This window comes from Mobula hypostoma, chromosome 4 (assembly GCF_963921235.1).
Source record: "Mobula hypostoma chromosome 4, sMobHyp1.1, whole genome shotgun sequence".
Classification (NCBI taxonomy): domain Eukaryota; kingdom Metazoa; phylum Chordata; class Chondrichthyes; order Myliobatiformes; family Myliobatidae; genus Mobula; species Mobula hypostoma.
Window position 1 is genome coordinate 62,871,838 of NC_086100.1, and position 12,704 is coordinate 62,884,541.

Sequence of the window (12,704 nt, forward strand, 5' to 3'; positions counted from 1 at the left end):
ACAAATCAGCTCTTTGCTATTTTCTTTATAAATTTGCATTATTTCTATGTGTATGATCAGAACTTGGGTACACAGGGAACAACAACAAAACAAGTTATGAAGTAAACTGTCTCGAGTGAAAATCAAAATCAAATTCAACATCTGATTTGAAGAGAGCATTATATACTTAATATACCAGTTGTACTTCAAATGATTTAAAATATTTGCACAAGAAACCTTGAAATTACAATTAGTTGTGTAAGTTGGATAAGTCACCGGGACCGGATGGGATGTACCCCAAGCTACTGTGGGAAGCAAGGGAGGAGATTGCTGAGTCTCTGACAATGATCTTTGCATCATCAATGAGGACAGGAGGGGTTCCGGAGGATTGGAGGGTTGCAGGTGTTGTTCCCTTATTCAAGAAAGGGAGTAGAGATAGCCCAGGAAATTATAGACCAGTGCGACTTACTTCAGTGGTTGGTAAGTTGATGGAGAAGATCCTGAGAGGCAGGATTTATGAACATCTGGAGAGGCATAATATGATGAAGAATAGTCAGAATTTGTCAAAGGGAGGTTGTGCCTTACGAGCCTGATTGAATTTTTTGAGGATGTGACTAAACACATTGATGAAGGTAGAGCCGTAGATGTAGTGTATATGGACTTTAGTAAGGCATTTGATAAAGTACCCCAAGCAAGGCTTATTGAGAAAGTAAGGAGGCATGGGATCCAAGGGTACAGTGCTTTATGGATCCAGGACTGGCTTGCCCACAGAAGGCAAAGAGTGGTTGTGGACGGGTCATATTCTGCATGGAGGACGGTGACCAGTGGTGTGCCTCAGGGATCTGTTCTGGGACCCCTACTCTTTGTGATTTTTATAAATGACCTGGATGATGAAGTGGAGAGATGGGTTAGTAAATTTGCTGATGACACAAAGGTTGGGGGTGTTGTGGATAGTGTGGAGGGCTGTCAGAGGTTACAGCGGGACATTGACAGGATGTAAAACTGGGCTGAGAAGTAGCAGATAGAGTTCAACACAGGTAAGTGTGAGGTGGTTCACTTTGGTAGGTCAAATATGATGGCAGAATATAGCACTAATGGTAAGATTCTTGGCAGTGTGCAGGATCAGAGAGATCTTGGGGTCTGAATCCATAGGACACTCAGGTTGACTCTGTGGTTTAGAAGGCATACGATGCATTGGCTTTCATCAATTGTGGGATTGAGTTTAAGAGCTAAGAGGTAATGTTGCAGCTATATAGGACCCCGGTCAGACCCCACTCAGAGCACTGTGCTCAATTCTAGTCGCCTCACTATAGGAAAGACGTGGGAGCCATAGGAAGGGTGCAGAGGAGATTTACAAGGATCTTGTGTGGATTGGGGAGCATGCTTTATGAGAATAAGTTGAGTGAACTCGGCCTTTTCTCCTTGGAGCGATGGAGGATGAGAAGTGACTTCATAGAGGTGTATAAGATAATGAGAGGCATTGATCGTGTGGATAGTCAGAGGCTTTTCCCCAGAGCTGAAATGGCTAGCATGAGAGGGCATAGTTTTAAGGTGCTTGGAAGTAGGTACAGAGGAGATGCTAGGGGTAAGTTTTTTCATGCAGAGAGTGGTGAGTGCGTGGAATGGGCTGCTGGCGGTGGTGCTGATGGAGGCGGAAACGATAGGGTCTTTTAAGAGACTCCTGGATGGGTACTTGGAGCTTAGAAAAATAGAAGGCTATGGATAACCCTGGGTAGTTCCAAGGTAGGGACACGTTCGGCACAGCTTTGTGGGCTAAAGGGCCTGTATTGTGCTGTATGTTTTCTACGTTTCTATGTTTCCTATGTTTTAATCCTGTCATAAGGTTACAGAATGTCCAAACACAGAAGCAGTACCAACTGAATATCAAGTCCACACCAATGTTTTTCACCTCCTTTAAGCATTTATAGAGGAAAATTCAAAATGATAAAACTTTAGGTGAGAGGGGTAATGGTCGTATTTTGATCATTTCAATTGATGAATTTAGAAAAAAAATCTTTTGATTTGGTAGCATATGATGGAGTCAAATTCAGGATTTTGAAATTTAATTCTCAAACAATATAGTACATTGTTATCACAAAGTTGATTAAGAATATCTGAACTGGGTGTCTTAAGAAGCGCTTGTGAAAAATAATACAATGAAAGTTCAAAGTAAATTTATTATCAAAGTACATTCATGTCACCATATACAACCTTGAGATTCGCTTTGTTAAGGCATACTCAGCAAATCTAAGAAACAATAGAATCAATGAAAGACCGCACCCTATAGGATGGACAAACAACCAAAGTGCAAAAGACAACAAACTACGCAAATATAGAAGGGAAAAAAAGACAAATAAGAAATAAATAAGCAATAATTACTGAGAACATGAGATGGAGAGTCCTTGAAAGTGAGTCCAAAGGTTGTAGTAACAGTTCAGTGATGGTGCAAGTGAAGTTATCCGCCACCCCCCCGCCCCATTCAAGAGCCTGATGGTTACTGCTCCTGAACCCGGTGGTGTGGGTCCTGAAGCCTCTGTACCTTCTCCCTGATGGCAGCCAGGAGAAGAGAGCATGACCTGGGTGCCAGGGTCCTTTTTGACGGATGCTGTTTTCCTGTGGCAGCGCTGTGTAGATGTGCTCAGTGGTGGGGAGAGCTCTACCAATGATTGGCTGGGCCACATCCACCATGTTTTTGTAGGATATTCCGTTCAAGGTCATTAGTGTTTCTACACCAGGCCATGATGCACCAGTCAATATACTCTCCACCAAATATCTAAAGAAATTTATCGAAGTTTTAGATGTCATGCTGAAATCTTCGCAAATTTCTAAGGAAGTAGAGATGCTGCAGTGCTTTTTTTGTAATTGCATTTACGTGCTGGGCCCAGGACAGGTCCTCTGAAATAATAACACAGAGGAATTTAAAGTTGCTGACCCTCTCTACCTTTGATTTGGACTGACTCATGGACCTCCAGTTTCCTCCTCCTGAAGTCAATAATCAGCCATTGAGACTTCTTCACAAAGCAATTTAGGACAATAAGCAAAATGTAACCCCAATGGTTCCAAGTAGTCACTCATGTAAAGAATATTCACAGGAACTGGCTTCACAAATATGCAAAGGTTGCTTGCCTGGAATCAACTTCTCTAAAGAGAAAGAAATGCTTGTTGATCAACTGCATGTTCAGCCCTGAGAAAGAGCAATGACAGGATAAACCTGGACTTTCTTATACAGCTAAGGCCAAAGTAAACAAATGTACTGTCTAACACTGAGGGGATGGAAGATTTGCATGAGGCAGACAGAAGTAAAATACCTGATGTATAGAGCTTCAGTAAAAGACTATAATGAATCACGTACTTTCTCGGAACAGAATAATTGCACACCCTCCCATCACATTAAGCTATCATTAAAACTTGCTGACTTTGTCAACAATCGGATTTAGGTTTGAGTTTTTTTTTTAACATTTTCACTTCCCACCTACCCTAACCCCATTATTTTGGAATTAAAAATCTGCACATTTGTATATGGGATAGCAGAGAAGAGGAAAGACTCTAAAAACAAAAGTAACTCCAGCAAATGAAATGAGACAGCAACGAAGTAAGACATGCTGGCGTGAACTCCCTGAGTGTGTCTCAATAGTTATCTTTATTTTGCTATGTTACTGTTAAAACCACATTTCTAAAATTTCTAACACAAATCTCACTTGCTAGTGGTGCAGGGCAAGGTATAATCTTAGAAGTAAGAAGGATATTTTACTGTCAACTGAAGGAACAACCAGACCCTCATAATCTATTAAGTTGGCAGCCGACTCTGGAAAAGGGAGAAGTTTTCCCTCAAGACAGTCATGACGGCCATTCAGTAAAGCAAGGAAGAACTATCAACACAAATCAACACTAAAATGATTAACATCTAATCCTCGCTAATTAAAGTAGAATCTGCGTTATCAACACTAGCTGACCAAGTTTAGGAAATGGAGGGGCGTGTATCTGCCAATGAAGATAACATAATAGAAGTCACCAGGCACGTCGAGAAATTGGAGAGAGGTGCAATTGTTGAAAGACAAGGTGGACGATTTGGAAAACAGGAGTAGGCGGAACAATATTCGGATACTGAATCTCCCTGAGAAAACTAAAGGTCGCGACGCAGCTGGCTTTTTGGAACGAGTCCTATCAGAAATTTTTGGCGTCACAATCTTTCCTACCCCCATCACCTGCGAGAGAACCCATCGCCTGGGAAAATTCCCCAGCGGTGGTGATGACTCACGGAGACCAAGACCTATAATTGCAAAGCTTCTCAATTTTAAGAACAAGGAGACGATTATGCACCTGGCCAGGCAAAAAGAAGTGATTCAATATCAAAATAATAGGATTTACATATTTCCCGACTGTAGTCCGAGATTGCAACACCTTAAGGACACCTTCAAAGAGGTTAAGAAGACCCTACGGGAAAGGGGCATTGATTATCCACAAGACAAGACAAAGGAGCAGGAGAAGGCCATTTGGCCCATCGAGTCTGCTCCACAGCTCCCCCATGAGCTAAACTATTCACCCATCTAGTTCCAATTTCCAGCTTTTTCCCCATATCCCTTGATACCCTGACTAATTAGATACCTGTCAATCTCCTCCTTAAACACCCTCAATGATAGGGCCTCCACAGCTGAATGTGGCAACGAATTCCACAAATCCACGACCCTCTGGCTAAAAAAATTTCTCCTCATCTCTATTTTAACTGGGTACCCTCTAATTCTAAGACTATGGCCTCTTGTCCTGGACTTACCCACCAAGGGAAACAACCTTTCCACATCTACTCTGTCCAACCCTTTCAACATTCGAAATGTTTCTATGAGAGCCCCTCTCATTCTTCTATACTCCAATGAATACAGTCCAAGAGCCGACAAACACTCCTCATATGTTAGCCCCTGCATTCCAGGAATCATCCTCATAAATCTTCTCTGATCTCTCTCCAACATCAGTACATCCTTTCTAAGATAGGGGGCCCAAAACTGCACACAGTATTCCAAATGCAGTCTCACTAATGCCCCATAGAGCCTCATCAACACCTCCTTACTCTTATACACTATTCCTCTCGAAATGAATGCCAACATAGCATTCGCTTTCCTTACCGCCGATCCAGCTTGGTGGTTAACCTTCAGGGTATCCTGCACGAGGACCCCCAAGTCCCTTTGCACTTCCAATTTTTGAATTTTCTCCCCATCTAAATAATAATCTGCCCTGCACTATCCAGCTAAACTTCGGATTATGTATAAGGGAGCCACCAAGTAGTTTGTTACTCCTGATGCAGTAATGGAGTTTTTGGAAGTTATCGACAATAATGACTGATAGTCCTCTCGCTCCATGCACAACAGACGGGTTACTGTGATGCTTAAGCACTCTGTACATTGAATGACTTTTACCTAAGTGATTATTGGATGTACTGCTGTGACTGATATGAGGTCATGAGTAAGTTTCGCAATATGGATACTTTCCCACTTGGCTATTGTGGAAAGTGTGTCTCCTTAATTTTTGATGACATTTCGTCTCACACTTGTGCCTTGAGATGTTTTTGGTTCGCGGTGATCCTTTTACTAAATATTTTTATATGTTGAAGTCTGAGTTCTGTTTGCTTTGCTAGATAGTATGTGCATGCTCCTAGGCCTCAATTGTATTCGTTTAGAGGATGTAGAACCTAGAATTGTTAATTAATGTGGTTTAATGCTCATTATATTTTTCTGTAACTGTTGAGAACCCTTGCATTCTGAGAGAGAGCAGCCTACCCATCGGAGACGTTTGGTCTAGGGGGCGTCAACGGGTGGATCTCATACCCCCTCCAATCCTCAGGAACTAGTCCAGAATCTAAAGAGTTTACAATATATATTAATGACTTGGATGAGGGAATTAAATGCAGCATCTCCAAGATTGCGGATGACACGAAGCTGGGCGGCAGTGTTAGCTATGAGGAGGATGCTAAGAGGATGCAGGGTGACTTGGATAGGTTGGGTGAGTGGGCAACTTCATGGCAGATGCAATTTAATGTGGATAAATGTGAAGTCATCCACTTTGGCAGCAAAAACAGGAAAACAGATTATTATCTGAATGGTGGCCGATTAGGAAAAGGGGAGGTGCAACGAGACCTTTGAGTAATTATACACCAGTCATTGAAAGTGGGCATGCAGGTACAGCAGGCGGTGAAAAAGGCGAATGGTATGCTGGCATTTATAGCAAGAGGATTCGAGTACAGGAGCAGGGAGGTACTACTGCAGTTGTACAAGGCCTTGGTGAGACCACACCTGGAGTACTGTGGGCAGTTTTGGTCCCCTAATCTGAGGAAAGACATCCTTGCCATAGAGGAAGTACAAAGAAGGTTCACTAGATTAATTCCTGGGATGGCAGGACTTTCATATGATGAAAGGCTGGATGAACTAGGCTTATACTCGTTGGAATTTAGAAGATTGAGGGGGGATCTGATTGAAACGTATAAAATCCTAAAGGGATTGGACAGGCTAGATGCAGGAAGATTGTTCCCGATGTTGGGGAAGTCCAGAACGAGGGGTCACAGTTTGAGGATAAAGGGGAAGCCTTTTAGGACCGAGATTAGGAAAAACTTCTTCACACAGAGAGTGGTGAATCTGTGGAATTCTCTGCCACAAGAAGCAGTTGAGGCCAGTTCATTGGCTATACTTAACAGGGAGTTAGATATGGCCCTTGTGGCTAAAGGGATCAGCGGGTATGGAGGGAAGGCTGGTATAGGGTTCTGAGTTGGATGATCAGCCATGATCATACTGAATGGCGGTGCAGGCTCGAAGGGCCAAATGGCTTACTCCTGCACCTATTTTCTATGTTTTCTATATTTCTATGTTTAGGGGGAACATTAGGGGGAACTTCTTCACTCAGAGAGTCGTAGGAGTGTGGAATGAGCTGCCATCTGATGTGGTAAACGCGGGCTCACTCTTAAGTTTTAGGAATAAATTGCTGGATGGGAGAGGTCTGGAGGGTTATGGACTGGGTGTAGGTCAATGGGACTAGTGGAATAAAGTTTCGGCACAGACCAGAAGGGCCAAATGGCCTGTCTTCTGTGCTGTAGTGTTCTATGGTTCTAATTATTATTGATTAATTATAACTAATTAATTATAATCAAGACCTTTGAAGACTGACTGTCCAGGAAGAGAGGAAGAATGGAAAATGCAGCTGGCAGAGAATAGGACCAAAGTAAATAAAAGACATCAAATTTCATCCCTTCTCAGTTACTACCCTCATCTGCAGCGAGTGCAACAGAAACCAACAAACTGCAAAAGGCACCATTTTATCCAATGGAATCAAAATAGTAAAATAATTTTCAATAGCCCTGTATGCTTACAAAACAAATAATAATGTTACCGATCTGGAATTTTTGTGGACTGAGATTTTCCAAAAGATATACATAAGTAAGCTACTACAACATCTGTAAAACATTCTTACCCAAATTGGCCATCAAAGTAAACTGCGCGTTCCTCTATGAGATCAATAATGCCAGTAAGATTTCCTTCCAGACCAATTGGAATTTGAACAAATGCAGTGTTAAGATTCAATTTTGACCTGCAAGTTGAAAGAAAACCATTTTTTGCACCATCCATTAAAACAAAACATGATTCATTTTGGATATTCTTATTTTCAGATCTTAAGATACAAAATAAAAATTAAGTGCAGTAAGTTATGCATCATAATGAAAAATAAGATTACCCCTCAAAAGATGGGCTCCTAAATGTTTCAAGTACACATAACCAGTAGTCAAAAAAAATGGACTACCTCACAGAGAACCAAATTTGCAATGACTATTGGTTACTCTGAAATGATGACAGGCAGAGCTAAACAGAAATAAAACAAAAATAAGGACACCTGTCTCTTAAGGTTACCTGGTGAATGCTACTGGAAGATCTGGGGTCAATTGCAATGATCCAGAGGTCTAAATCATCCAGTCACAGTCTAGGATAGGTGCCAATGTCAACTGTAATAATTCACTTAAGTACAAGTCGTATCTTCTTCTTAAATATTGGAGACAGATGCTATTAACACTCTTTTACAAAATATCAGATCATATTTTATTAATGTAACACATTTTTACGTAATGGGTGCTAAATTATGAAAGGTTAAATGTCAACACTTACAAAGCAACAGATAAGGGATTTTACACAAGTGTATGGATAGCTTTACTATTTCTTAATCTGCCATCTAGTGGCAGAAATTTAGATGATCAGCACAAACTGAAGTGAGGCTACAAACTGAATGAAAAATAATAAAGTGAGAATTTGCTGTATTTAATTGGGATAGAAAAGGTGAAAAGATTGAATGGGAAAATTTTAAGAGAATCAATATTCTAAGAATCTAGACAGGTAGGTTGGAAAAGGATTTATTGTATTTGTAATACTGTATAGCAAATCTCCAATTATGAAAAGGAAAAAAGTACTCAAGAAGAAACATATTAAAAGTCAAATTAAATCCTTGAGAGTAACATGCACCAGCAAAAATTTTGATGGCAGCAGCTAACATTTTCTGTGTGCCTGCCTGCATCTTTTAAGATTTCACATGAATTCAGAAATTTTTATGTTACTGTATTTTTGCCAACTCTATTTGAACACCGGAAGATATGGCTTAGTCCTTTCATTACAATGTGCTGCACACTAGAACACAATATTACTGTTCAATATATCACAACTGTCTACCATTTTCCTTCAATTCTTTCCTAATTGAAAGACTTCCTCTCTGAAGTATCAGGAGCTTTACAAATAAGAAAACAACAAACAGCAGATGTTGCAAACCTGAAAATGCTTTGTCAACAGCATCAAAGGATGAATGGAAGTGATATAACGCAATGACCCAAAATGTTTTTTTTGATTTCCATGGATGTCACCTTGCCTGCTGAACATTTTCATTACAGCATTTTCTGATTTTGTATCAGGAGTTCAACATTATCTAAGAGAGCAATCTCCAAAAATAATTAGAATATGTATAAGAAACCAAGAATGATCAAGCCTTCTTTCTCATGTTATAAACCAGATGTCATTTAAACTCCAAGGTATTCGCCTCTACCACAACCCTTCAACTCATTTATTGAGCTGAAATCTTATGCATTTACAACATACTTAAATCATGTAAGGTCTCACATTTAACAGTTTGATATTTTGCACATTCACCAACAAACCTCATTTGTTGAAGAGCGCGATTGGGATTAGCTCCCAGCCTGTCCAATTTATTTATGAATGCAAGGAATGGAACACCATAACGCTTCATCTGTCTGTTCACAGTCATTGTCTGGCACTGAACTCCACCAAGTGAACATAAAACTAGAACAGCTCCATCTAAAACTCTTAGTGCACGTTCCACCTCTATTGTAAAATCAACATGTCCTGAAAAACAGAAAAATAAAACATTTGAATTGCTACAAACTATATTACACGATACTAAATTGCAATTTGTTGTAGGTGATATTACAACTTTTCAACATTTGATAAATGACAAGACTGAATCAGAGCCAATACTTCACTAAACAGAAAGCTGCGCAATTTTTCCATATTTAACATAGAGTGGTGTGCTTACGAACATTATCAACAGGGAAGGTTCCAGATTCAATTTCTGCTCTCAAATTATTTAACTACCTTCCAAAGAAAAGGCACTGCGGAGTTTCCAATTGCTTCATCAAAAGACAATTAAAAAATAGGATCCACCATCTTTCCTGTGATGCCTTTGAGAACAGTCTATGGATTTGAGAGAACTTAATAAACTCTGCCTTTAAAATCTGCTACATCACACTGATACTTAATAACTAAGTTCAAAGATAGATGGTATTCGAAGACAAATGTTACACCATTACAAGCTGCTAACTTTAAGTGAATGGGAAAAATGGGGACAGTTTTAAATATTTGTTTGTGTTTACTGGTTTAAAATGGGTGAACATCTAATTTTAGCTCCCAAAGTATTAAATAAAAGTGAAGTGTGACTAACAACATACATCAAAGTTGCTGGTGAACGCAGCAGGCCAAGCAGCATCTATAGGAAGAGGCGCAGTCGACGTTTCAGGCCGAGACCCTTCGTCAGGACCCTTCGTCTCGGCCTGAAACGTCGACTGCGCCTCTTCCTATAGATGCTGCTTGGCCTGCTGCGTTCACCAGCAACTTTGATGTATGTTGCTTGAATTTCCAGCATCTGCAGAATTCCTGTTGTTTTTGTTGAAGTGTGACTAAATTTGTTTGGGACTAGTGATGTAGGGCAGGCAGGTTTCTTGTGCACCAAATAAATTACTGTAGACTGAACCTGCATATGTAACACATACAAAACGCTAGAAGAACTCAGCAGGTCAGGCAGCATTTATGGAAAAGAATAAACAGTTGACGTTTCAGGCCGAGACCTTCTTATACCTTCAACTAACTTCCACTCAACTCTCACAACATAATTTTCTTCTGACAAGCAATTTTTGGACAGAATTATTTCTCCCTTCTAAATATTATTCAAAGCTCCTCTATCTTTAGCATTTCATGGATATTAATCATTTTCTTATATATTACCTGGTGTATCAATTATATTGATATTCCTTGATTTCCATACCGTGTAAGTGGCTGCAGATTGGATAGTGATGCCCCTTTGCCGTTCCAGTTCCATGGAATCCATTACAGCACCCACACCATCTTTTCCTTTTACCTGCCAATCAAAAATGAATCATTAACATGGAATAATTAAATTTAAGAATTAATTCAAATTTATCTTGATTTTGCACCCATCCTTCCATATTTGCTAACTAATGAAATACATGCCTACTTAAGTTTGGACATTAATGTTATTTGTCATATTTTGGATCAAAGAAAGAAAATTAACAGACTGCTTTGTTAATTTATCTGTATTAGTATATCACAAGTTACTCAAACTTTAGGAGCTGTGGAACGTTTGAATGAAATTCCCTTGTGCTTTACTTTAAAAGAGAGCCATAATGAACTGATATATTGTTCTGATATTCTGATTTATTGTTGTTTGTTCAACAGCAATACCACATAATTACTAATTACCAGTTTATAGTGTAAATGCATAATTCATTAAAAAGTGACCTTCCTTGCATTCTGAAACCTACACATTCTGATGCACTGTTACGACTGAGTTATCAAACTAAATAATTTAACAAGGCATACCTAAGTTTTATGATAAAGAAAAAGAAACAGTAGTGCTGAAATCACTGAGCAGATCAGCAATATCTGAGAGTAATAAAGTGGGTTTGACATTTGAGTCCATGACCCTCCATCAGAACTGAGAAAAGTTACAGGTAAGTCACCATTTCTTTCTACAGATGTCATTGACTTAATAATTTAGACGTTTTATTTTTTTACTTCATAATGGTTTGCTCTCAGATTTTTGTTCAAAAATTGATTGTTCTTTCAATAAAAGAAAAAGGGTTTAAGAAAAAAAAACTAACAAAGTGGTTAACTATTTACAAACTCGACATTTTGCTACATATGTAGACACTATAACCAGTTACAAGTTCAAAGATAAATGCAGACTTCTGATTTTCAAGTAAATGAACAGGTTTCAAAAAATATTTTTAATAGTAGTGTGACACTATGCCATCTAGAAACACTGAGTGAAATTCTTTCTCCCCCCAAAACATGTTACACATAAAAGTTTGCAATAGATGAATCAGACCAGAATTATTTCATTCCAGCTCTGAAACTAACGGTAACATAGTGATTAGTGTGACACTATTACAGCTCGGGGACGTCAGAGTTTGGTGTTTAATTCCGACGCAAGAAGCTTGTACATCCTTCCTGTGAGCATGTGGGTTTCCTCCAGGTGCTCTGATTTCCTCCACTGTCCAGAGACAAATTGATTAGCAGGTTAATTATTTATTGTAAATTGCCCCATGCTTAGGCTAGGGATAAATAGGTGAGTTGATGGGTGGTACAGCTCGTTTTGCTGATAGGGCCTGTTCCACACAGTATATCGAAATAAAAACATGCTCGAAGAGAAAAATTCAGTGGTTGGGCTTTAACAACTTAAATAACTGAAGTGACTCATGAGAATTAAGCTGCAAAAGTAAATTATGTAAAATTATTCTGATGAAATTACATATTAGACTTAGGCCAAAATATTCTTTCAAATTCCCCAGAACTTGTCAGTCAACAGGCTAAAAATGGAAACATTCGAGAAATGTAGAAGGATTCTTAGTACCTCATGCATTTCAGCTATTCTTCCTGTATAGTATAGAACCCTTTCTGTCAGTGTTGTTTTCCCAGAATCAATATGTGCAGAGATTCCTATATTCCGAATCATTTTGTTAGGTAATATTCGAGATGAACATTGTCGACAGACGCTCCATAAAACCTGGTAGAAAATAAATAAAGTATTGATTTTACAACACCTCTATATTGTTTCTCACAAAATTCTGCACTTGTAATTAGTTTTAATAGAAATAATTGTTAACTTATATTAAGTAAAACATTGACATTATATTTCCATGATTTCAAAACTTTAAACAAACTTCCGACAAAATTTCCCATGGATTTCCCCCTGGACAGTAATCTACACACCTTTAATTATTTAATACAGTTCTTACTAGAGTGAATATAAATCATATGAGAGAAATTTGACCCACACAACCTAATTGTCAATTCATCCAATCAGCTGGCAACTTTTACATTGAATGGAAGGTATTGCCTCCTATCCCCAAGAGGAAATTACTGAACAATCAAAACTTTGTTATTTTACTGGCTCAGTTT

At 39.1% G+C, this 12,704-nt stretch overlaps 1 protein-coding gene across 1 annotated transcript in view; it reads right to left on the bottom strand.

Annotated features, from left to right (window-relative positions):
- gfm1 (G elongation factor, mitochondrial 1) overlaps positions 1–12,704 on the bottom strand; it is a 66,496-nt gene that overhangs the window by 47,907 nt on the left and 5,885 nt on the right. Inside the window, exons 2-5 of the mRNA XM_063045865.1 lie at positions 12,157–12,309; positions 10,509–10,641; positions 9,149–9,353; positions 7,429–7,545 (exon numbers count right to left, since the gene is read on the bottom strand). Of these exons, the coding sequence (XP_062901935.1) occupies positions 7,429–7,545; positions 9,149–9,353; positions 10,509–10,641; positions 12,157–12,309 (608 nt within the window). The remainder of the gene's footprint in view (positions 1–7,428; positions 7,546–9,148; positions 9,354–10,508; positions 10,642–12,156; positions 12,310–12,704) is intronic.